General features: G+C 38.9%; 2 protein-coding genes across 8 annotated transcripts in view; one reads left to right on the forward strand and one right to left on the reverse strand.

The window, feature by feature from the left end:
* Nucleotides 1–433: 433 nt before the first annotated feature.
* Nucleotides 434–27,840, forward strand: part of MSH3 (mutS homolog 3) — a 213,576-nt gene continuing 186,169 nt past the window's right edge. For 2 of the 4 annotated variants that reach the window (XR_006203637.1, XM_042942371.1), the window contains exons 1-2: nt 25,395–25,625; nt 27,315–27,435. Coding sequence is in view for 1 of the 4 variants with exons in the window: in XM_042942371.1 (XP_042798305.1) it covers nt 25,422–25,625; nt 27,315–27,435 (325 nt within the window). In the remaining 3 variants the exon portion in view is untranslated. Of the gene's footprint in view, nt 601–25,394; nt 25,626–25,767; nt 26,188–27,314; nt 27,436–27,840 lie in introns of those variants that run through there. The other 2 variants (XM_042942382.1, XM_042942391.1) reach the window with 2 other exon arrangements.
* On the reverse strand, nt 1,495–25,499 carry DHFR (dihydrofolate reductase). Of its 4 annotated transcripts, none has more exons than XM_042942412.1 (7): nt 25,098–25,499; nt 24,712–24,761; nt 22,572–22,677; nt 16,424–16,550; nt 12,862–12,977; nt 6,929–7,014; nt 1,495–1,854 (listed from the first exon to the last, which is right to left on the reverse strand). In XM_042942412.1, exons 1-6 carry the CDS (start codon nt 25,181–25,183, stop codon nt 6,936–6,938), a joined length of 564 nt encoding a protein of 187 aa, XP_042798346.1. In that variant the 5' UTR covers nt 25,184–25,499; the 3' UTR covers nt 1,495–1,854; nt 6,929–6,935. The 4 variants fall into 4 exon arrangements, 3 of the variants coding, with proteins under 3 accessions (XP_042798346.1, XP_042798336.1, XP_042798358.1); XM_042942402.1 differs by having other exon boundaries at nt 6,908–7,014; XR_006203646.1 differs by lacking the exon at nt 12,862–12,977.

Below are 27,840 nucleotides of genomic sequence, written 5' to 3' on the forward strand. Positions count from 1 at the left end.
TGGCATTAGGGTGTGATTATGTGACAAAGTTTTGGCTGGAGGACTGTGGGGGAAAGTGGTATGTGTCCCTTCAAAGCTTGCCCTGCCAGACCTCCCACATGTGATCTTCTGTGCTCTTTCCTTTTTAGCAACAACCTTGGAAATCCCTAGTTGAAGATAGAATCTCCAAGGTGGAGGGAGTCTGAATCCCTGAATCTCCACCTGGAGAGCTGCCTACTGGTCAGAAACACCTCTGTTGCACTTTATTTGAGCAAGAAATAAGCTTCCATGGTGTTAAGTCATTGAGATTTGGGGTTTATCTGCTAAGGTAGTAAATCCTTAAACAACACAGTAAGTGGCTAGCATTGCTTTTTACTTTTCATGTACTGTAGGGAAAGCTCACATCAAGTTTGTTTTCGTCTATTGACTGGGAATGTAATTTATAGCCATGTGGCTAATACAATGAAATGCCAAATCAACCCCAAATGCGGATGCCACATAGAATTTATTATAATGAGATTGACTATATGAGAGAAATTAAATGTGACATTTCAATTCCAGATTGCAAGATTCTATCTATCAACAGTTTGAAGATGCTAGACATCTTGAGGGGAGACAAAGGTAAGGTAGTTTCTGCCTGGAAACAGCTGGCAGTCTGGCATAGCTGAACGAGCAAACACTATTAATTGTATTCTCATGTTCATCCTCCTTTCTTCCTTGCCAGGAGAACTTTGATTTTGTTGGGGTGGTGGGGAACAAAATGATAGGTGTTGGTCAAGATTCGTTTTAAGGCAGAGATCCTGAATTCTGATGTGCATTAGTAGAATTAGACTCAAGTGCTAGGAGGATGTGGGACAGGTTTTGCTTTCCTGATGAAAGGGAAATATGTGCCTGACATTTCTCACTTCCTCTCTTCCTCCTGCTGTGAACATGGCTTAATTTCTGAAGCAGCAGTAGTCATTTTGAAATCTTGAGGGAAAACCCCAGAGAATCACAGAGCCAGTAAATCCAAATTTGTTTACCCCACTGTTAACTGGACTTGCTGGTACTTGCAGCTGAAGACACTCCTAATTGATAAAAGAGAGATGAGAATAACAAACAGCTGTTAGGCAAGCTGCGGGTAAGTGCTATAACAGAGATAGGTAGCACTGGGTGATTCAGAGGAGGGTGAGAAGGAAGGCTTCATGAAAGAGGGAGCCCTCTGAATTTGGACAGGACTCTGAGGAACACATATGATTTACACTCGACGATACAGGGATGGAGCCATTATACGGAGAGAGAACTGCATAAGGAAGGGGATGTGTGTGGCAAAGCTTGGCTCTATGTGGGGACTTGTGAGGAGCTGCGGGTGGCTTGTGTGTGACATGGAGGGAGTAGAAATTTTAGACAGTAAGTCTGGGAAGATTGATCATTGCCATCTGGAGAAGACCATAAAGGCCAAGGTGGAGTTTGGTCTTAGTTGGGTCAGCATGAAGGGGAGACGGTGGCATAATAAGAGGTGCAGTTCAGAGACTATTTGTTGGCCATGTTTATCATAGTTTATTTGGATTGAAAACCACCAATTTAGATTACCCCAACAGTCCAAGTGAGAGCAAATAAAGACCTGAACTAGATATGGTTATGAAAGAGAACAGATTGGCGAAGTGAGGTGAAGCAGGTGAAGTAGGTGCTTGCCGCTGGATGGACCTGGGGCCTGATGACACCTGCCCTTCCTTGGTAAGGCCTTGTGCTGGGTTTTGGAATCTGGAGATGAAGTTTCTTCATGGTTTTTCCTCTGCCGGGAGCATATATCTGCCTTCCTCCTGACCGTCAGTCTCCATCTCTCTAGATCCTTCAATACCAAGCTCAAATCCCACTTCAGAAGAGTCCACGTGTCTATCAATAGGAAAAAGGATAAACAAATGGTGGTGTGGCCATATAGTGGACACTACAAAGTTATAAAAAGGAACAAACCAGTGACACATGTAACAGCATGGCTGACTCTCACATAAATGATGCTGAGTGAAATAAGTCAGACATCCTGTATGATTCCATTCATACGAAGTTCAGAAACAGGCAAAAATAATCTAAAATGAGGAAAAAAAGCCCCAGAATAGTGCTTGCTATTGGAAAGGGGTATGAAGGAGTTTTCCGGGGTGATGGACAGAGGTTTGGGTCATGAAGACACATGGATTTACTAAAACCTGTAAAATGCTACACTTAAGATCTGCATTTCTCCATGTAGATCTTACCCTTCCCCCCAAAAGTAAACAAATTTTGAACTGTAGTTAATGACATACAAGCTTAAGAATCTAAGGATGAAACATCCTGAGATCTAAACTTACTTGGAAATGTATCAAAATATAAGAATGACTGATGGCTGGCTGGCTGGCTAAATATGTGGTAAAGCAGAGATAGCAGTGTTAACAATGACAGAATCTAGGTGATGGATAAGAATGGGTGCTTAATGTATAATTCAGCTTCTCTGTGTGCTTGAAATAGTTCATAATAAAATACTACAGGAAAACCCTCGAGCTTAAGATTTGATAATTCACCTATCAAAGAGGACTGGCAATAAAAAAAACCTGCGGGCAAACATTGGCCCTTTGCAGGTGCTATGACCAGGGGCTCTAAAAAAGGCGTCATTCAGGATGCCTTGCCAAATAATTTTGTCTAGTAGGTGCAGCAGAAATTCTCTTCTCTATTTTCTACACTTTTTCCTGAGCTCCGGCATCATTAAGTCTTCCCCCCTTACAGACTAACCCTCTATTCCTTCAGGGTTTGTGTGTCCGATGGTCCTGGGGCAAAGAAGTACAGACCACCTAAAACATGTCCTCCAGTACTAAGTTTCACATCTAGTTTAATTACTGACTGCAAAGTTATTTGAAAAATACCACACAACAAGGGTGCCTGGGTGGCTCAGTTGGTTGAGCATTGGCTCAGGTCATGATCTCAGGGCTCTTGAGGTCAAGTCCCACGTCAAGGTTTGCGCTGTCAGCGCGGAGTCTACTTGGGATTCCCTCTCTCTCGAAATTATACAAATTTAAAACACACACACACAGACACACACACACACACACACACACACACACACCAGTGTGGTTTGTTCCTTTGTTCCAAGAGTAAAGAGATTTAGAGAATAAAGAAATGTCAATGTACAGACAGAAAAACTTCCCGGTCCCCTTGAGGTTTCCTGGGGAACAGAAAGGGCAGGACCAAATAATTAGAAATGGTCGGCAATGCAATTTCATTTTTGCCCCAGGAAAAGCCCAACTTCACATAGATTGTAGGGCTTCTTTCCTCTGTGTTTAGCCAGAAGCTCTATCCCTTTTATGACCAATACCTTTTCGTTAAGAGTCTCTAATTCTACTCCTGATACTCATTTAATGATGTATTTCTTTTTTGTCCTAACTGGAACATCCTTGTTCACAAGTTTCAATCTTTCAGAAATCACTATTTTTCGGAACCCTTTCGGCAGCTGGCCAGCCTACTTTTCCCTCACAAAGTCATGTTGCCTATAGGTCATTTGCTGCACAGTTTTTAGTTTACCAAATATATATAAAGCATCTTGTTAAAGGGACATCTGTTCCTGTGTTTACTTACTATGTATCTCTTTAAGCTACTGATGTTACTTTCATATGTATTTTTATTACATATTTAATGAAAATCTAGTTCTTAATATAGATCAGCAACACATCGTTCTAACCTTTACAATTTTACTTTCTCCAATCTCATACATGTTGATTTACAATTTGCTCATTTTTCTATTTTGCTTTATTCAGATGTCCTAGAGATACGAAATAAAGTTTCAGGGTTTTTTTGTTTTGTTTTTTTCCCCTTGGAGGGCCAGAAGCACTCTAACTCAGTGACTTACATCCTTGGATACGCTTTAGAATCATCTGGGGGTGTTGTTTACTCTGCAGATTCTGGGACCCATCCCTCATACAGGTGTACTAGGGAGGACATTTGAGAAACATTTATTAAGATGTGGGTATGTTACATAATTTCAACCTCACAGAAACATAAAATGGGCTAACCTGAATATTTAGAACATATGTTCATGTTTTATTATTTACATTTTAGCCTCCAATTATCAACACTTGACAGTGCTGTTTTATAAATCAATGTGGAAAAAGGAAGACTCGCATTTGTCTTGAAAATGAACAAACCAGGCACCACGAGAGAAAGCCTGATGGTTTTCTAGCAATCGGTCTTAGGAATTTTGTGTGACCCTTGGCTAATTATGTTTTCTTCTTTACATTTTTAAGCGGACTCTGGGGATAAATTGCCATTAAGAGTCTGAAATTTTATGTGAGGTGTTCGAGTATCAGGAGGTCAGCACTTACAAACTAGCAACTTATTAAGGAAGAATTTTTACTAAATACATGAAAATGGTTAAATAAAATCAAGATCCCTAAAGTTTTGCAGTGAAAACAGTAGTCTCCTGCTCTCTCCCCCCAACCTCAAATGTCCTTTTCATTGGCAAGCATTTTCATCCTCTTAGCTTTTCCTTCTGGTAGTTACGTTCATGTTGGTTTCTTTCCTCCAGTTAACTATTTTGGTCATTTTTCAAATGAATGCATGTATTAAGGTATATTATTTTTAGCCTCTTAAAGTTTATAAAAAACCTGAGCAGTCTTCTGCCCCACACCCTCCCAACTCTCCAGATTAATGGCTTTTAACAGTTTCTTCTGTTGTTTTTTCTCAAATAATTGATTACATCTTGATTTGTTACTTTACATATTAGTGATTTCCTGATAGGTCAATGAGGATTTAGCAGTTAGACAGCTATCCCCACTTTTCCTCTCATATTGTCCCCAAATAGTTACCAGACTTAAGTCCTTTAGTCCGTTTGGGTTGCTGCTACATTCTTTTGCAAATTTCTAGATAGCAACATAGAAGAATTTCTCTTGGTATTTATCCATGAGTACAAATGTTAGGTCGAAGGGTATGTGCTTCTTCATCCTGAATAAATATTGCCAACAAACATGGTAAAAGGCTGACAATGTCAAGTGTTGGTGAGAATGCCACATCTGAGTATGTGGGATGGTACCTTACTGCAGTTTTAATTTGCATTTCCTCAGTTACTAGTGGGAATATTTATCTTTGCATGTATTTATTGGCTATTTGGGTTTCCTCTTCTCTAGATGGCTTGCTTCTAAGTATCTGAGTCCTAAAAATTCTAGATACCTGTACTAATAGTTTGCTGATTATGTTCCTTGCAGAAAGCTCCACTGTTTTCTTAAGGATTGTAAGTCTCATGCAGTATTGATTCCTTTTCTTGTCTGTGATCTGTTTGGTTTTTTTTTTTTTCCCCCTCTTTGGAAGATTTTAGTAAATTCCTTTATACTCTTGATTTCTATACTCTAATTTTACTGCTGAACATAAGGGGCTCAATTATTATGTTAATTGTTCATGAAATCCAGCACATAATACTTAAAAAAATCTAATTACAATAGGCATACCTAATTCATAAAATAACATGCTCAACTCTGATACTGTCGACAGTTTCAGCATACATTTTCCTACACATACTATATACCATCAGTAAATTTTTTAGGTATGATACACAATTCGCTTCTTTTATTTAACAGTCTTTGGCATTTTTCTGTCAGTACCTCATTCTTTTTAACTGTTACAGACAATATTAAATTCTACAGACATATTGGTTGGTTATTTCTTTATTGATTGTCATTTGGGCTGTTTCCAAGTTTTATTTTTTAAGGTTTTTTTTTTTAAGTTTATTTATTTTGAGAGAGAGAGTGCACGTGTGTGAGTTGGCAAGGGGAGCAGTGCAGAGGAGAGAGAGAATCTTAAGCAGGCTCTGTGCTGTCGGTGCAGAATCCGATGTGGCTTGATCTCATGAACTGTGAGATCATGACCTGAGTTGAGATCAAGAGTCTGACGCTTACCCGAATGAGCCACCCAGGTAGCCCTGTTTCCAAGTTGGAAAAAATTCTCAGTGCAACAAATTCTCTTGGGTCTATCTCTTTGTTGTTCAGGATTAATATTTAGAAGTAGAAACTCAGCTCTGGGTCCAAACCCAGAATATTTTTAATTTTAATTGATATTGTTAACTTAAATTCTAAAAAAGTTGTATTAATTTACAAGGCAAAAAATGCCCTTTCTTTGGATACCTAACAAATCCAAATCTTTGCTAACATGGTAGGAAAACATGTTTTAATTTTCACTTTTTAATTCAGTGAAGTTTAATTTTGTTTCCAACTTCATAAGTTTGGTTTCTTGCATTATCTAGTTTCATTTCACTACCTTTTTAATTTCTAATTTTAGCCATATGCTTGTTTTAAATCACTCTTTTTTTGTAAAGAACAACTTTATTCTTCTATCATTGTAACATCCATGGAATCCCACAGAAGATCAGAGGCAGAATTTTTAGGTCTCAGACCTTTTCTTTTAACCTTCAAAAAGACAGTGTCCTACCTGCCTCTTTACTATCCCAATGGAATATACCAGAGTTCCCTCAACTTACTGATTGCCTGAGTGAACAGAACCTTTTTTGAGAAGAGTGAATGAAATGCATGGAGAATTCAAAGTCTCTATTTTGATTTAATTTTCTTTTAATATCTGAGTTCTATCTCTTCTGTTTATAATCCATGTCTGACCTTTGGACAAATCTGCCTAGTTCTATCTCTATAGGTCCTGGTTTCAACTCATGCTCTCGGGGAATTTTTTCAACTTTGGTTTTTGAAAGATATGCTACCGTAGGCAGGTGCTGGTCCTTGATGGGCATCATACAGCTATAGCAAAAAAGGTTTCATAAATGGTTATCTGATATGGAATAGTAAGACTAATCTTAACTATAGTCTACTTAAGATTAATTTATAAAATCTCATTGCTTACAAATAATTAGCCATTGACCTAAAGTCACAAAAGTCTTTTTTTCTAATATTAAAAAATATGTAATTGGAGGGGAGGGGGAACAACTAACTTGAAATAAACCAGAAAACACCTTCACATTAATTGTTCTTCTCATATACTTCAAATTTGTACTTAATGCTTTTCTCCTCCTGGATATCAGAAAGAACACCTGGGTATCTGTAAAAGAAAAATATGTGGAATAATTTGTCAATTAAAAAAAAGATATATACTGTGTCAATTAAAAAGAGATAGCTCAGCCAAAAGGCATCAATAAAGTAAATAAAAGTTTCGTCTTCATTTTTTTTTTCCACAATGGTAAGTCACGGTGAAACTGGGTATCATACAAATACACTATGGAACAGTGTAGGAAACAGAAAGAAAAACTTGCAAACTGTACAGAAAGTTAGGAAACAAAAAGTGCAATTTATCCTTTCCTTCTGACTCCTAATTCTTCTGTCTCAAACTAGCCACTGTCAGCAGTTTCTCTTTTACCTTTCCACTATCACCCAGCTAGTATGAAATGTAGTAACATTTTGCAAATCTTACACTTGATATCAAATTTCTTACGTGAGCAAATGAAAAACAAGATACAACCTTTAGCTGCTTAGAGTAGAACTGAAGTTATGTGTCCCGTATGGTGAAAGATTCTGCTGTTTAATCAGTGGACACCACGCTGCTCTAATTTCCCAGAGTGTTCCTCACGGCAGTTCTTTTATGGACATCACTGTTTATCTGAAATTTTCTCTCACTTAGATCTGTGTTCCTGCCACCTTCCAATTCAAAACCCAAGCCCTCCTTTGCGTATATACCAAGAGGCAGAGTTGCTAGATCATGTGGTAGTTCTATTTTTAATTTTTTTGAGGAGCCTCCATACTGTTTCCACAGTGGCTGCTACCAGTTTGCATTCCCACCAACAGTGCACAAGAGTTTCTCTACATCCTCACCAACACCAACACTTGTTATCTCGTTTTTTGTTTTTGATAACAAATCAGGACCTCAAAGAAATATATATCCTCCCATGTTCACTGCAGCCTAGTTTACAGTAGCTAAGCAACCTAAATGCACATCAACAGATGAAAGATTAAACAAAAATGCTGTATTTACATACAATGGAATATTGTTCAACTTCAAGAAAGAAGGAAATCCTGCCATATGCAGCAACATGGATGAACCTGGAGGTCATTAAATTAAATAAGTGGAGGTCAAGTGAAATAAGCCAGTCACAGAAGGACAAATACTGCATTATCTAAAATGGTCAGACTCGGGGCGCCTGGGTGGCGCAGTCGGTTAAGCGTCCGACTTCAGCCAGGTCACGATCTCGCGGTCCGTGAGTTCGAGCCCCGCGTCAGGCTCTGGGCTGATGGCTCAGAGCCTGGAGCCTGTTTCCGATTCTGTGTCTCCCTCTCTCTCTGCCTCTCCCCCGTTCATGCTCTGTCTCTCTCTGTCCCAAAAATAAATAAAAAACGTTGAAAAAAAAAAATTTAAAATGGTCAGACTCATAAGAACAGAGAGTAGAAGGGTGGTTGACAGGTGTTGGGGGAAAGGGGAAACACAGTTGTTCAAAGGGAATAAAGTTTGTTGTGTAAGATGATTAAATTCCAGAGATGTGCTGTGCAATGCTGTGTCTACAGTTAACAACACTGAATTGGAAAACTAAAATTTTGTTGAGAGGAGGTCTCATATTGTATTCTTACAATAAAATTTTTTTCCCACTGAAAAACCCACCACCAACAAAAAATCCCCTCAGGTCCTCCACTGAGGACTGTACTGACCACTGAAAAACCCACCACCAACAAAAAATCCCCTCAGGTCCTCCACTGAGGACTGTACTGACCACTCTCGTCTCCAACCCAAATCTTATACTTCCTCAGTATTGTGCGAGCTGCACCCCCATGTGCTCCAGGTGGGGATGAGGAACACCTGCTTTGATCAGACTTGTGTTTGACTCTGGTTCTGTTGTCTTCATCCTTATGAATAATCTGGCCCTGAGTTCATTACATTAAGTGCTCTATAAATGTTATTCTTTAGTATTATGAGTTTCTTTCACCCCGTATTTTCTAAACTCACTGTAGCAGGGATAAGATAGGAAAAGATTTAAACCTCTTATGATACCCAGTGCAATGCTGAGTAATAACAGGTATTAACCTTTTGTTGACTAATCAGAGGTATGCCATTTGATAAAAAACATAAACATATAAAGTAACAATAGTATAATAACATATAAAGAAAATAAAATCTATGTTTCTATTTACTAACCATTTCCTGAGCTGTTTCTGTTCAACTGTTTTAGTAGCAATATAGCATTTTTCTTTTTTTAAAGCAGTGATTTTTCGAGGCCAACTTTTAACCATAATTTTAGTTTCTTTGGAATGAGTCACCAAAAAGTAACATTTACATTTTTGTGTGTTTGTAAAATTCTCAAGAGTATCAAGATTCTCAGTTAAAAGATAAAAGCAAAATATCAAAATTATTTCTAAAACCACAAATAATACTTAGAAATACTATGTTATTGGCTGGGTATAGTCAGCAGCCACGGTATTAATGTTAATCTGCTCTGTGAAACTGAAATTCAACTCTGCTTCGGATTAATTTTACTTTTCACAATATTTATATATTCAGTCTATTATTCGTTCAAGAGAGAGAGCATGCCTACACATAGAGAGGGAGGGAGAGAATCCCAAGCAGACTCCATGCCCAGCGCAGAGCCTGACACAGGGCTCAATCTCACCACTGTGAGATCATGACCTGAGCCGAAATCAAGACTCAGACACTTAACTGATTAAGTGACCCAGGCGCCCCCATATTCAGTCTGTTTAATAATGACAGAACTACCCCAACCATCATAATTCCAAACTTTTCTGAAGAGCAAACTGCTTAGGAGCCACATATGAACTCTGAGTTTAAGCCTAACAGGATGTGGAAATGCCTCCTATTTGTTATGAACCACCCAGATAGAGATCCCCCTCTAGACTCTTCAGGCAGTAAGGAATCCAGTAGCTATGAAGAAACATAAGATTCGAACTGACAAAGCATGAGAATACTGAGATGATGTAATGTAAAGTCTAAGAAAGAGGTAAATAGTTATCTATAAGAAACAACTCACAACTAAATTTAAATGAAGACTATAGCAAGCACAGGCTCAGGAGGAGTCGTACAAATAGAATGAATAAGGATCCTGTTGGCTAGTCAGGAACTAATGGGAACAGAAGAGGAACTGTTAGCCCATCAAAAACTTTCTTAAATTTGTCTATTGAAAAGGGGCATCTGTCCCAGCTCTGGAGCCAACTACGGCCTCAAAGGCCTCTTCTGGCCTTTATCCTCTTTGCATAGTTACATGGAACGCTGTTAACTACAAGGAAAAACCTGTTTGGGGCTCATTAAGCAGAAAACTGCTGGTATAAAACATTTAGGCCTGCTGGTTTGGCTGGAGCCTAGTGTGAAATAGTTTGAGATGGGAAAGATTTCTTATAGGTAAGATGAATGAGGGCACAGCCTTAGAGGACAGGCTGGAATGCTGCTGTCAAAAAAAAAAAAAAAAAAAAAAAAGAAGAAAAAAAAGAATTATGCAGACAATGACCCATGGGGGAAAAAGGCAGACGCAAAGTAAAACCTAACTTTGTTAAGATTTTTTTTCTGCTTTTAGGTTTCTACCACTTGTGGCTTCACCCACATTCTAATTTTATTCTCTTTGCACTTCACAATAGTCCTCTCATCTTTATTTCATTTTACTAGTGCTTTTATTACCAGGAAGTATGGTGTTAATAAAAGATAACTGTTTGAACTGAAACTTATGTCACTACAAGAGGGCCACTAATAGGGAGAATGGGGGGTCTAACCTCTGTGTAGCTGTGGGAAAAGAAAAAGGGGAAGTAGAGAACAATCAGAGCTCATTTCTGGACAGTACGGAGCAATTCTAAGTTCCCCAGTGTACAGACATTTGGAGAGAATGCAGCTCAAGAATTGAGCAACATTACGGATTTTCAGGGACAAAGTATATTCTCTTTGTCTTTCCAGGTTTCTCTTTTTTCTACCTCAGGAAAGACTGACCTACTCCAGATCTCCCCTTAGGGGATTCCCTCCACTCTGCGTTCAGGAGGTTGTTACTATGTTGGTACAACTTCAAAGTAAGACAACCATCAAATGATGTAACAGGAAAAAAAAAAAAAAAAAAAGACTCCATTTTCTTTCATAGCCTTGTCTAGAATGTCCATTTTTGAGCAATTTCCTTGGAATTTGGTTTTGGATAGAAATTTCCTATCTGAAGCTTCCCACTATTAAAATCTTCTAAGACATTTAAAGAACTGGGGAGCCTGGGTGGCTCAGTCACTTAAGTATCCGACTTTCGGTTTCGGCTCAGGTCATGATCTCACAGTTCATGGGTTTGAGCACCGCATCGGGCTCTGTGCTCCCAGTGAAGAGCCTGCTTGGGATTCTCTCTCAATCCCTTTTCTGTGCCCTTCCCTCATTCTCTCTCTCTCTTAAAATAAATAAATAAACTTAAAAAAATAAGTAAGAACTAACACCAATCCTTCACAAACTCTTCCGAAAAAATAGAAGAGGAAAGAGACCATTTCCTGACTCATTCTGTGAGGCTGGTACTCTCCTGACACCAAAACAAGGTGAACACATTATTAAAAAATGAAACTACAGACCAATATCCATTATGAATATAAATGCAAAAATCCTCAACAAAATATAAGCAAATTAAATCCAGGAACATATAAAAAGGACTACACATTACTACCAAGTGGATTTATTCCAGAAATGCTAGAATAGTTTAACACGAAAATCATTGAATATAATACACCGTATTTATTAATATTTATTAATATTAGAAGGATGTGTTAAAACCTAGTCTGAAAGCATTGATACGATTAATCTTCTACTTTTACTCTTCATAGCCAAAAGCTGAGAAGTACTTAAAAAAACTTTTTTTTAAAGTTGACGTATGAAAAGTGCTTTTAAACTAAAATGCTGTGAGTTTTCAAAATCAGGCAGTTTCATGCTGAAATCTTAACTCCATCTTTTCTTCCATCACCACCACTGCTATCCAAGTCCCTTGTTCTTTCACCTCAACTCCTGCAGCTAACTGGTCTCCCAGCTTCACTCTTGTCCCTTCTGTTCTCCACAAACAGCTGGAACAATGTCACCCTCTCTTCAAACCCTCTAAACTTGTGTCTGGTCTGACCCCTCTGGCCTCCCCCTTGCTTATAATGCTCAGAGTAGTCAGTCCCTGCTCAGGGTCAGGGAGCACAACCAAGCTTGTTCCTGCCCTCTGGTCTCTACACGAGCTATTTCTCTGGTTTCTGGAATGCTCTTCTCTTTGCATGGTTGGCTTCTTGACATTTAGATCTCAGCGTAGACACCACCTCTTCAGAGAGGACTTCTCAGACAATACGGTATTTACCACATCACAATATTTCAGTTCTCCATATAGCAACTCTCTTAATGTTTACCTTTCATTTACTACTCTCCTTTTCTACTACAAATACTCTAATCTTAGAGAGCAGTGACATCTTGGTAAGCACGGCTTCCCCAGTGCCTAAGACAGTGTCTGATGCTAAGCAGAGACCTCATAGAATGAGCTAATGACTACTCTCTAGATTTCAGTCAAATTATTAAAACTTAAACATCCCAAGTTTGTTAAAGCAGATTTCCCAAAATTCCTAGTTTTTTTTTTTTAATTTTTTAATGTTTATTTATTTTTGAGACAGAGACAGAGCATGAACGGGGGAGGGGCAGAGAGAGAGGGAGACACAGAATCAGAAGCAGGCTCCATCCAGGCTCTGAGCCATCAGCCCAGAGCCCAATGCGGGGCTCGAACTCACAGACCGCGAGATCGTGACCCGAGCTGAAGTCAGACGCTTAACCGACTGAGCCACCCAGGTGCCCCTCAAAATTCCTAGTTTTTGTCTGCAGAACACATTTCTACTCCAAATTCAATATGAAGAGATATACTGTTTCTCTGATTCTTAAGCAGGAAATCCAAAAGTACTTCAGACAAATTAATAACATTTTACTTACTCTGGGAGAAGTTTATATTTCTCCAAATCAATTTCTGGAAAAAATGTGTCACTTTCAAACTCCTGCATAATCCTTGTCACAAATAGTCTAACGTGGCCTGGCCTGTTCATGGCTTCCTTTGAAAAAACACAAGAGGCATCAATTTCTTTATTTATCTGTCAAAAGAAACAAACTCTTAAGATTTGTTTGTTTTAATTACATAGTCAAGTTTGTATCTGGTATTAAGAGACATGCTCCATAACTTGTCACCTCCAAAGCATGCTATTTAAATATCCTATTATTAAGTTTGGGGTCCTGCAAAGTATGTCTTAGTTATTTTGAGAATGGCACTAATAATTATCACTAATTATGAGAGTGAGTTTAAATATATTCTGGCCTCTAGTTTGCTTACATGAATTCTTTTTTCATTTAAGCATTCAGTATTATCTTCTTTCTTTGGTGGTTGTTTAAGAATTAAGAACCCTAAATTATCTAGTTGCTCTCCACAGAAAAATTTGCATATGTATATATATGGATAAGATAGTATATAATTTTATGAGATTTTGATTACTAAAAATCCCAAGGGCATACTTAATTAGTACATTTACACAGAATTTAATAACGCTTCCATTTCTTAGGAGATAGCTACAATGCTAGCAGGTAATTTACTTTCTTAGCCTCTGTTGCTAATGATTGTATTGGCCTTATATTGTTAATGACTTTTCTAACTATAGCCTATGCTACTGTTGATAGTTTCTATAGAAAAAACTGCACTTGAATGAATATCTTAAAACTCTAATAAAAAGTCATGAGTCCTAATTGCATCTCCAAGAAAGTAATAACCCTTGATTTTCAAATAACTTATGGAAGAAAAAAAATATAAAATTTCAAGTGTGTGTTATCCTTGAAATTCCAAATAAGGCCATAGAACAAATGTTACTTTTTATTTTTGGCTTTTTACTACAGCAAATATAAACTCACTTATTCTCATGGAAACCAATTTGACAGTAAATTTCATATATTAAAAAAAAAAAAAAAAAAAAAAAAATAAACTCACTTATTCTCTTGCCCCAATCAAATAAATATCCTACCAATTTTTAATGTTATCAAAAATTAGAAAAACTGAATAGGACGAACCACAGCAGCATCTGAAAGTCTGTATCCAAGGAAATACTATATGGCACAACCTTTTCTGTAAAGGGTCATATGCAAATACTTTAGGCTTTGTGGACCATGTGGTTTCCTTCTTTCCTTTGTGGGCAACAGCAGCTGTAGACAATAAATACTAAACCAATGGGCATAGCTGTGTTCCAATGAAACTGTGTTTACAAAAACAGGCTGGCCCCAGGGAAGATGAGCCTAAAAGTTCTACAAGTTATGGTGATGAGAGGCAGGTGCATAATACAAAATTACCAGTTGGAGATTCTACTTCCTTATGTGAGTTCGAGCCCCGCGTCAGGCTCTGTGCTGACAGCTCAGGGCCTGGAGCCTGCTTTGGATTCTGTGTCTCCCTCTCTCTCTGCTCCTCCCCTGCTCACACTTTGTCTCACTGTTTTTCAAAAATGAATAAACGTAAAAAAAAAAAATTAAATATTTATAAAAAGTAGATTTTCAAGTGAATGTGGTATTAAATCATTCAAAATGCATATTGAACAAAATAAAGAAATGATTTGTTTTCCTAAAAATTCATGCCTGGCTGAAAGATCAAAGGAAAATGTCCATTTCCTCATAAAACAAATAGAGCAAACCAAAGGTTGTAGAAACAGGTCTGGGATCCTGGTATATCTTTTCTTTTAAAACAAATTCAGTGTATATATGTTATAACAAGACACCAAAGTGTAGGGGCTGGCTTTTTTCCTTCCCATAAACTTTAATTTTTTATTAGTGTTTTAAGAGTCCAAAAATTCTATTTATTATCCTCAAAAATTTTGAAAGCTGAAAGTCATTTGGTATTCAAAAGAAGAAATATTTTGGAGCACCTGGCTGTCTCAGTCTGTGGAATGTGACACTCCTGATGTGAGGGTTGTGGGTTTAAGCCCCATGTTGGGTGTAGCGATTACTTAAAAAAATAAAATCTTATGGGGTGCCTGCGTGGCTCAGCCGGTTGAGCATCAGACTTCAGCTCAGGTCATGATCTTGCAATTTTTGAGTTTGAGCCCCGTGTCAGGCTCTGTGCTGACAGCTCGGAGCCTGGAGCTTGCTTCAGATTCTGTCTCTGTCTCTCTCTCTCTCTCAAAAGTAAATAAACATTAAAAAATAAAATAAAATTAAATTAAAAAAAAAAATACGAAGTTTTCAGCCGGAGCCTCCATCTTCCAGTAATTCACCAAGGGAAAGAGGAGAGGCACCTGCTGAATGTGCTCTAGGTGTTCTAGGAAACATGGAGTTGTTCTGTTGGCTACATACCTGTGAATCTACAAGAAAGGTTTATTTTGGACATCAAGGGAATAGGCACTGTTCAACAAGAAATGTTTCACAAATGTTACCACTGCAAAACTGGAAGAGTCTACAATGTTACCCAGCATGCTACTTGCATTGCTGTAAACAAACAAGGGCAGATTTTTGCCAGGAGAGTTAATGTATGTATTGAGCAAATGCACTCAAAAGAGCCGAGATAGCTTCCTGAAGTGTGTAAAAGAAAATGATCTGAAAAAGAAGGAAGCCAAAGAGAAAGGTACATGGGTTCAACTGAAAAGCCAGCCTGCTCCACCCAGAGAAGTACATTTTGGGAGAACCAATGGAAAAGAGCCTGAACTGTTGGAACCCCTTCCCTATGAATTCCTGGCATGATAAGTGTAAAAAAAAAAAAAAAAAAACAAAAACAGACCTCAAGACTGGGGGAAAAAAAAAAAAAAAAAAAAGGACTATTTTCTCTTTTACTCGTTTTTTCTATTATGAAACATGTAATAGTTTTCCTATGCTTTCATATTATACAAAATTGTTAAGTTTTAACAAATTCGTATACATTTAGTTAGTGTATAGTAACTGAGAGCCCCATCCCTTTCTCAGTAAGGACCTATATATTCTTGGAAAAAGGGGAGAATTCAGTATATCAGGGCACATCTAGGGAGTAGAAAACAGTGCAATGCAAGTACAATTCTAAGGGAAGGATTTAGAATGTTTTTATCATTTTTTTTAGTGTTTATTTATTTTGAGAGGGAGAGACAGGGTGGGGAAGGGGCAAAGAGAGAGGGAGACACAGAATCTGAAGCAGGCTCCAGGCTCCAGCTGTAGGCAGAGAGCCTGACACAGGGCTTGAACCCATGAACCGTGAGATCATGACCCAATCCGAAGTTGGTTGCTTAGCCAACTGAGCTACCCAGGAGCCCCTAGAATATTTTTAAATTAGAAACATCAACTATTTGGAATTGAAAATCAACTGGAACAGGCTTAAAAACTCGCTTTTATATTTTTATTTACTTTTCATGATAGTATCTAAAACGAATAAATCAAATTGACAATGTGTCTAGTTTATAGTAGGGATAATGTACTTCCTTTGCTCATGGCCTAATTTTTTAAAAGTTCAGATGGCAGGGAATCTGAAGGCAAGTGGGGTAGAACATTTCTTTATGATTTTACTTACCTTATAAACAGAACTGCCTCCCACTACCCAAACCATGTCCACTTTATGTGCTAATTCTGGTTGCTCAGTAAGTTCTAAGGCATCATCCAGACTTTTGGCAAGAAAATGAGCTCCTTGTGGAGGTTCCCTGAATTAAAAAAAATTACAAATAATGTCTATAAAACCCATTCATACCAGTCAAGTAATCTGAATTGGAATAAGTAATTATAAAACCAAAATCATCATAAATATGAATTCTTTCAATAATAAACACTTAACATCAATATGGCCTATGACCAAAAATTCAAACCATATTTGTGTATGTACAGTCCACAATGAATCAAAAAACAGAAACACTTCTGGTATCTTGTGATATTTATGGTTGAAAAAAATCAGAAGAGTAGTGGTCTCTGGAGGGATGGGGTAAAGATTCACTGGGAAGAGGCATAAGGGAACTTAGGAGGGGTCATGGTAAAATTCTCCATCTTTGATATGGGGTTACATAGGTGCCTACATTTGTCAAAATTTAGCAAAAGTACATTTAAGACTTGTACATTTCATTGTATGTAATATTTATCTCAAAAGATGGGGCACCTGGGAGGCTCAGTTGGTTAAGCGTCTGACTCTTGATTTCAGCTTATGTCATGATCTCAGGATTCCTGAGATGAAGCCCTGCATTGGGCTCTGTGCTGTCAGCTTGGGATTCTTGCTCTCCCTCTCTCTGCCCCTCCTGAACTTGTGTGTGGGCGTGCTTGTGTGTTTGCTCTCCTTCAAAATAAATAAACTTAAAAAAAAAAAAATTGTAAAGAAATATTGAACTCTAGTTAATGATATATATGCTGAAGTATTTAAGGGAAAACATACTGATGTTTCCATGTTACTCTGAAATGCTTAAAAAAAAAGATCATTGGATGCATGGATGGATGGTAAAACAAGCATAATAAATTGTTAATGGTGGAATCTATGTGTTAGGTATACAGGTGTTTAAGGTTCTTTATGTTTGAAAGATTCATAAAAAATGTTGGAGAGAGAGTAGTATGTTTGAATGACTGTAGTTTGGAATGATATTCGAACTGTTAATATGTGATGAATGGGGAGTAAAAGACTTTTCATGTTTCAAATATAGAAGTGGATGAAGTATTAATAAGCATGTATATTTTTTAAATTAAAATCCAAAGGAGAAAGAATTAATTTCAGTGTTACATCTTCAGTTTAATTTCTCCCTATCTCCACAACTGTTTATTTTTTCCTGGGGGGGGGGGGGGGAGGGGCGGGTGGAGAGTGATAATTCCCTTTATAATTGAAGAAACATAGAATTTGACTTTCATTGTAATTAGAGAACAGAAATTATAATTCAAAGTCAAGTTCTCAGAGTGATGCTTTAAAAAATTATGTAACTGCCTTTGAACTAGTGCTTGTAACAATGATTAATCAACAGCTAATGGAGATTATTAATTCTCTTCACTGCCTCCTCCCTCACCTCCTTCATAGATATTTTACTTATTTCACCCTTTGTCATCTCTAAAGGAGTAAGATAGCACAAAGAATGTATTTTGACTAAAAGCTGAAAAAAGACTCGCACACCAGGGTGAGGTTAAATGAGCCAAGGAAGTCTCTAAGGTGTCAGGGAGGCTGCAGCGAGTAGGCTGGACAAGGCTGTGTAGGGGGAGAACTGAGTCTAGATTTGAGCTTGGGGAGAAGGTAGTCTAGCTAAAGTCTAGAATGACAAACAGAGTCCAGGTGGTTTTAGTAACTGAGGATGCTGAAGTCAGAAATGATGACAGGTGTCAGTGAAGAATGAAAAATGGTGGTTTAGGATCTGACTTAGTGACTTAGGATCTGACATAAGAGGAGAATTTGAAGAGGTGTCCTAGAAATTGGTGGGTTGTAGCAAAATAATTTAGAAGGTGGTATAAATGTTTGGTGTGGATTCAAAGAAAGGGGGCAATCATTCTGTGTAGATTGTGGAACAATGGCTTGAAATGCTTCCAGGGCTTAAGGTGAAGACTACTTTTTTGACCTTTTGTAATGAGTCTGTTAAAGGAAAACAAAGACTAGATTAAGGATTTGTTTCAGATTTTAATTATCATAAAGACATGGAGGAAATGCTTCTGCAAAATGTTATTCCTTAGCAGTTTAGGAATGTTTGAAACACTTGACCCAAGATGGGTATAAAAATATAAGCAAAAAGTTGAGCTAATGTTTGAGCTAATTAGGCCACTGTGTTCACTGTGTAAAAGCACAAATCCTAGGAACACAGTGAATAGTATATAGCAAACACTCAATACTGTGACTTATTTCATTGCCCACTTTACTTCCTCTATTTATCTCAGACTAAGAGAGATTGCATTCCCTGACAAGAGAGTTGGTATGTGGTTCCATATGTAGTCAAGCATGTGGACATCTTTGATACCTTGTTTCAAACTTAGAATCTTAGCTCCTGAAGAGGGCTGGCATGAGGACTAAGAGATAATGCAAAACAGTAGGCACACCAGTGATACTTCCATCCTTCTCCCTTCTCCAGAGAGGCTGCTTTTTATCTGGATAGTTACATTAGAAAGAAAATATCTAACATTTGAGGACCCGTTTGCTCTCCGAAGTAGTGGGAACAGGTAGTACTTTATATGCATCAGACTAGCAGTCCTATGTAAGTACTTTTATTCCTTTTTATAGATGATATTGAGGCTGAGGGATTCAGTGGCCAGTGGCTATAGATCTAGGAAATGGTGGACCTGAGATTTCAACTCCAGCAGCCCGACATTGGGAGTCTGTGTGTTACAACTCCCTACATAGACAAGGGATTCAACTGGTGGCCATAGGCTACAAAGGTGTCAAATTCTCGTCCCCTCAGACCTCAGGATGGTGTGGCCTAGTTTAGCAGAGCCTTAAGACCAGTGTCCTCTGGCCTTGAGCAGCCTCATTTGATTACCTCAGGGTACCATATAAACATTATCCTTTCTCACTGTGCCTGATGTGAAAGATGATGTGGCAGATGGAATTCTGGCTCAATTTCCTAGACTGTTGGGAAAGCATTTAAAAAACAAAAAACCCTAGGCTAGAATCATATCTTAACCAGAATTCAAAAATACGTTCAATTTAAGACCTTTCAAACTCAGTCTCTGAAACAGAATTTCCAACTAAAATTAAAATTGGTTCAAGCATGCTCCATCCTCATAATCGAATACTATGTAGCCACTAAAAATATTCATAGAAATTAATCTTTCCATATATCAAATGGGAAAAAAAAGACAGGTTACAAAGTGATATTATGTGGGATCATCCTATTTTTATAAATCACCTAAAGACCATCCATTCTGTAAAAATTTCTGAACCCCTGCTTTGCTAGGGGATATACTAAGTGCCACTGTACCAGTGGCAGGCAGAGCTCTATCTCAGCAGTGGCCATAATATGAAAAGGATATGCGATGGGGATGTGTGGAGGATGCCAGGTAGGCAGAGGTGGTACATCATCTGGGTGGGGTGATGAAGGAGAATACTCCTTGGAGAATGATCCCTTAGCTGACAGTCTCAAAGGAGATAAAAACATGTGCAAGACACGGAAGTGATGGATGACCAAAGAGGATACTGAGGTTTATACTGAAGTTACAGAAGTTATTTATTTAACACAAGAAAGCTCCAAGAAAGTTGAAGGTAGAAGTAGTATGTAGTGAGGTTTAAAACAGTAAAGGGTAGCACAACAGAGCAAGGTCTTGAGACCAGGAGAAAACGGGAGTCTAGGATAAAGTGGTGGGGGCAGACGGAGGATTCTGGTTGACAGGAGGGGATTTTTGACTCAAGACTGTGGGAAGGAAGAACAAAGTGATAGATTAGGGCAAAAAATGAGATCACAAACCTGCTCATTGTGCTCCCGTTAAGATTTTCTATTAGAGACCAAAGGTAATTCTGCCAAAATAGAAAAGCTGGGACAGTAGGATCTGATATTGATAGGGTACTTTCTGTGTGCCATAAATTTAACATAAAAAATTTCAATTAATCCTCAAAATCACCCTAAGAAGTTCTCATTATTAATCCCATTTAGTAGATAAGGAAACTGTCATTCAGCAAGGCATCAAGTTAATAGGTACCAGACGAGGTAGTAGAAGCCAGGTTGGTTAACTCTTTGCTGTACCAAGTATGTGAATAGTGAGGACAGAAGAGAGAAAGCTTTAATCACTGTGGAGAATATGACAGACCGTAAAAAATTATTATACTATGAGATATCAAATAGCTTTCATGAGTTGAAGACAATTTACAACAACTTATATCATGAAGGAAATTTTGGATTTACTAAAGATGCTCTCAAAGCTATAGCAATGTGGTAAACTTTATTTAATTTTTGGTTCCAAAGCCTTAAAAAATTACTTTATTGAGCTATAAGTTATATACAATTCAATTTATCCTTGAGGATTCAACTTCTTACATTGGAGGGTGGTGGTGAAAAACTGAGTATTTCTAAAAGCTTGCCTGAGCAATAGCGATTACATGGGTAAATCTCTCCCCTTTAATTCAGAATCTAGCACTGTATGGCATACAGCAGGTGCCCAGGTTATGTGTGTAACTGACCCCCAAGTAGGGAAGCAGAAGGAAGCACAAAAAATAAACTCTAAAATGTTTTCCTAACTGGTATGTTTATTTCCTCAGAATAACTGATAATAAAAACTCTGAAATTTTCTGTCTTAAAAAAAAACAAGTGAAATATAGCAACAAATGTTATATAAGAAACAACCAAACCCAATTACATGCACAACAGTGGGGGGGGGGGGGTCATAAAGAAGAAATTAGACTCATCATTTGCAGAGATTTGCTGGCTCAATTGAATATCCCCCCCCACCGAGATTTGTTTATATCTGTTGTAACTCAAGCTAGCCATAAACTTGAGTAGTATTCAAGAAGATGTTATTAAAGAGTCTCTGGGAATGGCTATACAGTCTGTGAATTTGGATTCTACCAAGTAAAAAAGATAATCAGAATATCCTAGCAACCAGAATAAAGAGAACAGTATAAAGACTGAGGCAGATGGCAAGATGCACATCAACTTTTCCTCATCATCCAAGGCGATCAATGCAAATATTCTGGTATACTTTCTTTCATGTTTTTACCTGTGCCATTCTAGAAGGGATTTGGGAAAAAAATCTATATAAGCCTGAACCCCCTTGGCCTACAGTTGTATAATGTTTTTTTCCTGCTCATAGTGTGATGGTCTTTGATGTGTTCACTTGGCTGGGCTATAGTCCTTGGTTATTGAGACACTAATCTAAGTATTACTGTAAAGGTATTTTGTAGAAGTGATTAAAGTTGATAAATCGACTTCAATCTGGGTAGGCAGGATTGAATCAGTTGAAAGGCCTTAAGAGCAGCTCCTCCAGCTTCCCTGAAGAAAAAATTTCACCTGCAGATAGCAGTTTCAGACCCTGCTGAAGAGTTCCAGCATGCCCTTTCTGATGGTGTGCCCTACAGAGTTTTGGACTTGCCTAGCCAGCACCACAAATGTGTAGGCCAATTCCTTGTAATAAAGTCCCCAGGGCATTTCCAGGCATCAGGAACTATCTACTCCAATGTTAGATTGGAGGACAGGAAAATTCCTAGCAGAAGCCAACTGGAGACACTTCTCTTTCTTCAGAATCCCTAGGTCAATTCCAATACTTTCATTTTTTTCACCTGTAGACATTGCATAAAGAATACAAGTACAAAATATTATTTGGGTGTTGTGGTAAACTAGGAATAATCGGGCACAAGGTTATGACTGATTTTTAGCCCATCCTAAAATTTCTATCTTACTGTATCCAGGGCAGGGTATGGAGAGGGGATAAACCACTTAATCTTGGTAAACCCCAAAACATATGTGAAACTAGAAAAAAGTTATTAACTGTATTGTATACATGATAATTGAGCCTATTGAGTGACAGTTCAAGGAAACTGGCAAAGCTGTTACCCCAGTGAGATTTAATGTAACTTTTCAGAGTGGTGAAATCAATCACTTAAGTAGCAGAGTGAAATTATTGTCATGTGGCATAAATAACTGCTTATTCATTTTCTGTAATCACCTTTATGACATTAAGCAGTGTGATCAATAGCGCTATATTTATACAATTTTGTTTTGTCATACACAGACCTCTACCATAAGAAATGGGACATGATTTTCTTGTGGTGAATTTGTGATAATACTTACTTGAGGTCTCTACTGAGAACTATATTAATTCTGTCCTTTAAAGGTCGATTCTTCTCCGGAATAGAGAACCATGTCTTTCTACCCATAATCACCAAATTCTGTTTGCCTAAAAAATCACATAAAAATAAGTATATTCTGGGAGTATACATTTATATTTTCATATATTCATTTACATGTGCAGAGATAGGACTGTCACAGTGACACCTAGTGGATCTGCTTTAAAAATTAAAACTTAAAAACAGGCTTACAAAATTGACATTTATCACCCATTTCCTAAATATACTATTTTTCTCTTTGGTGTTATCTGATTTATATCCAATATTTAGTTTTAATCAATTGCAATTATGTATAATAGTGAAGAGCCAAGATTCTGGGGCAAAGTGCTGAAACTGAATGTATTCAGTCATCTACTAGGCAAGTCATGAATCTTCTGTGCCTTATGTTAATGGAGATAACAGTAGTTCCTAGTTCTAGGGTTATTGTGGGGATTGAGATTTAGAACATCTAGTTATTGTTTAACTGTTTGATGTAATAGTATTATTCATTTGTATACTTTGTATTTATATTAGTAGCCATACTTTTAAAGATAGCTGTTTAGTATTCCACTCAATTAAAAAGCCAAAATGCTTTCAATTGTGCCTCTATTTTTTAAGTAAAATGCTTCCATAGAAACTTTATACACATAACTTCCATTTTTCATATAATTACGTGGAAGAAAAATCTTGGGAGTCAGATATCTGGATCAAAGGAATACACGCATTTCTATAACTCTGGGTATGTTCTGGCAGGCTATCAAAAGAAGTGCACGTGTCTGTTTTAAAGAATCATCATTAGTTTGAATTTCTTTAAACAAAAATACTAACATTTACAAAATACAAGTACACTAAGCATTTTTCTGTATTTTACATCATTACTCATAACCAAATTATCACCTCCAAATGTGGAGACAAATTTTTTTCCTCTAAGAATTAAAACCCCAATAATTCATGGTGCCCCCTGTAGAATATGCACTGCATTTTCAAGGACAGAGCTTTAAGTGTTAATAAGGAGATATCAGTGATCAAAAATAACAGAGGCAAAAGGTGAGGAATTCTGATGAGAAATGGTACAGACTTGGCCTAACAACAAAGGTGGAGATAATGAGTGAAGAGCATAGGAAGACATTGGAAAAAAATTTAAAAAAAAAGAAAGAAAAAGAAAAAAGAACAAAAAGCCAAGTCGACCTTGGTATCCTTTCATCCACTCATCAAAGAAACACTGTGTTTACTGAAAGCAAGTGAATAGGCCAGGTATTGGATGCTTTTCCTACTACTAGATCATACACTGGATTCTAGAGTGGTTCATGTCAATTCTTTAGCTTCAAGCTCCTGCTATCTTGTCTCTACCGGTGACCCAAGTGCAAGATCCAAGGACCTTGTACCTGTCCTGTTAAAGTTATGCTGCATCTGCTTTCTGATTGACTGTTTGTCTTTTACTCTACTATTTCTTCTCCTATGACCAAATACATATCTCTTAGGTTTTCAACGGGCATCTCACCACTATATTCTCTTCCATGGTTGTCCTCTCCAGTGGCTCAATTCACCCACTTTGCTGTACCTGAAATTATCCTGGAGATCCCACAAATTCCTCAAACCTCAAAATTATCATTACACCTGCACACTCTTCTCCACTTCTTTATTCTCCATGTCACCCAGACTCTCAAACTGAAGATCTGAGAGTTCATCCTTGATTCTTTCCTGCATCACCTTCACCTTTCTGATCTCCACATCGAGTTCATGTAACTGTTTCTTTTCGTTGTTGTTTTTTTACTTTTATCTTCTTCACTGCCTTCCAGGCCCTACCATCGCTGTTAGCAGCTATGCCAAAGGCCTCCTCTGGTCTCCTTCCCTGCTCTTTCCCTAAAGCCTGTACCTAGCTGCTAATTCTGCCCAGTACCTCAATTTACGCGTGCCCACATAAAATTTCAAAGAACTTTTTTTTAAAAAACGTGACAAACCTTGGGAACTGCGTATAAATCACTGGTAAGACAAAAGGTCCCAGATTAACATGGAAAACTTTTTATTTAAGTAAAATTTGCACTGATAAGCTTACTCAAGCAAGATGTTTCCCAAACCTCAATCACTTAAAAATCCCACATTACCTTCTACGGATGAGGTTGTGGTCATCCTTTGGAAATACTTGAATTCATTCCTATAAATTAGACAAACAGCGTTACTCAGAACATTATCTGGTAGGCTCAAGCCGTAACCCTCCCGACAGACGCTGCACTGGGGGTGGGGGGGTGGGGGTGGGGAAAAGTCCTCGCCGGGCAACAGGAGCAGGACGGAAATCGAGAACGTGGCCGGCCGGCTCCAGATGGCGGAAGGAAGCCCTGGTCCAGCTCCTGCCTGCTCAGGTGAAAAGTCCGATCCCATCCTCCCAACCGAGAGTGTCTGTTAGGCCCCGCCCTGGTGCCGCGATCAAAAGCAACCCGCGCCAGTTCTCCCCGTCCCCCAACACCCAATCCAGCTCCGGGCCCGTAGGTACCTGAGCGGCGGCCAGGGCAGGTCCCCGTTCTTGCCGATGCCCATGTTCTGGGACACAGCGACGATACAGTTTAGCGGACGAACCATGACAGCCACTGTGAACACCACACCGCTTGCTCACAACCCTGGGAATCCCGGCCGACCTTGGCGCCAAATTGCAGCCATCCCGCCCCCTCGGTCCTATTTGTGCAGCCGAGACCCCGCCCCCTGCCCCGGCGCACGGCAGGGTCGTGACGTGCTCGCGCACGCAGACTAGGGGAGCTGCGGTGGCGTGCTCGCGCTCCCGCTTGGGCCCTGCCCCAGTGGCGTCAATCTGTGCCCTGCGATGTCGGGTCGGAAGCCTGCCTCTAGTCGCTCCGCTGCCGCCGGCCCAGCCCCTGCAAGGCAAGAGGTTTTGAGCAGATTCTTCCAGTCTACGGGAAACCTGAAATCCACTACGTCCCCCACGGGTGCAGTCCCGAAGGCCGGCCCTGACTCTGATTCCGCAGCGCCCCTAGCGTCCACTCTCCCGCCTCAGTTGCCGCCACACGTGGTGGGTTCGGTCCAGGACGGGGCGGGGCCAGCGGGGTAGATGGGGCGGGACTAGATGGGCGGGGACGGTGCTTGTGGGTGGAGCAGGAGGAGATGGGAGCAGTACGCGAGAATCGACGAGATGAGCCCGCACGATGAGATAGAGGCGGGGCTCAAAAGGGAGAAGGCGGGAAAAGCCCGGCTGGTCTCCTTTAAAAATGTAGTTCAAAGATTGTACTTTACACTTGGAGTAATAGACTCGAGGCCAAGATCACACAAGTTCTTAATGGCAGAACTGAGAGAGGAACAGAGGGCTCCTGACTTCCATTCTGATTTGCCTGTGGGCAAAGGATACATCTTTTAACCTCTATTCTGCCTCCTTTTTTAAAAAAAAATCTGGATTGAAAATTGAAGAGGAGCTTTATTTACCTTATTTATATGTACTTGGTTAGGTGACTGGAAGAAAATTGCCACTGAATCTCTAGTTTTTAAGGGTGCAACAGTGGTGCTAATATTCTCAAGCGACTGGGGTATAAAGGCAGTCATATTGTGCGGTTCCTCAGTGACTATACTTCTTATAGGTAAGATTATAAAGTCTGATAGACAATTTGGGTTAAGTTCCTTAAGGTGGTGCAGATGTGAATGGTTAGTCATTGGTTCCTTTCTGTTGCTTGCCACCTTTCAACTGAGTCAAGTAAGTTAAGTTTGCTTTGTTTTTACCAGGGACACTGCCACCAGGGAAAACCTCAGGGTGAGCCCCTCACTGGGTCTCCCTGGTACAGTATTTTTAAACTGAGAATATGGAAAGGGATTGCAGACTGGCTTTAAGCCACCTTCCAAGTTTGTTTTGTTTGGTTGTTTTATTTATTTTGAGAGAGAGAAAGAGCAATTGGGAAAGGGGCAGAGACAGAGGGAGACAGAATCCTAAGTAGGCTCTGCACTGCCAGGGCTCGTCAAACTTACAAACCCATGAGATCATAACCTGAGCCCCTCCATTGCGCCTACTGAGCCACCCAGGTGCCCACACCTTCCAAGTTTTAATACGGATGGGGTGACAGCTACTTCAAAGTCTTCCTTTCATTTATATTTCTTCCAAAGAGTGATTGTTCCTCTCTTGTCTTTGATTTTTGATGATAGTCTACATTTTCATGAATACACCAAGATTTTATTTTATACCTACCGTTTAGAGGTTATTTGGTGAAGATCTTAATTTTTGACAGGTTTCCTACCAGCACATAGGTCATAATCTTACGGTATTTTTGGTAGTGAACATAAGCCAAGTTTGGATATGAAACAGTTACATTACAATTCACAATTCGAAAATGACAGTGTTCTTTTATTATCTACTTAATTTCACCTTTCCTAAATTGATATTTTTTTAAAAGGTATTTTATTTAACATAGGTAAGTAGGATGATTCAGGTTTTATAATCTGTGATAGGTGAAGGCTGACTGAGTACATAAAGCTATCAGTCTTAGTTCTAATTAATTGTAGCAGGGCTTGAGGTGCTGAGGTTCATGACCTGCCAGGCTTTACATTGTCTTTCATGATGGTAAAGACAGTTCACCCACAGTTCTTTCTAGAGCTGAAAGTATTTGATTCTGTGAAGAATGGAAGGCAAAGACCTTGTCATTCAGAAGTAAGGCTTAAATTATTTTGCATACATCAAGTTTTGAGATTAGACATAACACATCACTTTCCAATATAGGTTGTGGAAATCGGCAGAAGTAAAAAGAGACCACTGGAGAATGATGGGCCTGTTCAAAAGAAAGCAAAGAAAGTCCAAGAAAAGGAAGGAAGGAGTGATTCAGTAACGTCTGGGAATGTTGGTGAGTCTTGGGGCGAGGAGTCTTCATTCTCAGGAGTCATGACACTGACACTGTATTCTCCAAAGAGCAGAGGAGGTTATTGGAGAGTTGTGCCATTTTTTCCCTTTGTGGAAAAAAGATCTCCATTGCGCTTGAGTAGTGTGGCCCCTTCATATGTGGTGGTGTGAGTAGGAGGTTGGGGGAGTGGAGGTAGAGCTGGAATTCTGGAATTTGCTGTGGTTCTTCCCATTTTCTCTTTTATTTCTCCTACCTAATTTTTTGTCCTGATTTTTAAAAATGTTTATTTATTTTGAGAGAAAGAGAGAGAGTGAGCGAGAGAGAATCCCAAGCAGGCTCCATGCCCAGTGCAGAGCCTGATGTGGGACTTGATCCCACGACCATGAGATCATGACCTGAGCTGAAATC

The sequence above is a fragment of the Panthera leo genome, chromosome A1, assembly GCF_018350215.1.
Source record: "Panthera leo isolate Ple1 chromosome A1, P.leo_Ple1_pat1.1, whole genome shotgun sequence".
Lineage (NCBI taxonomy): Eukaryota > Metazoa > Chordata > Mammalia > Carnivora > Felidae > Panthera > Panthera leo.

Coding starts and splice junctions, on each gene's coding strand:
- DHFR (XM_042942412.1), bottom strand. CDS start 25,183: ATGGTTCGTCCGCTAAACTGTATCGTCGCTGTGTCCCAGAACATGGGC. Junction 16,551..22,571: donor GTTCTCAGTAGAGACCTCAA/GTAAGTATTATC, acceptor TTTTTAATTCAG/GGAACCTCCACAAGGAGCTC. Junction 12,978..16,423: donor GAGGCAGTTCTGTTTATAAG/GTAAGTAAAATC, acceptor GTTTTTTCAAAG/GAAGCCATGAACAGGCCAGG.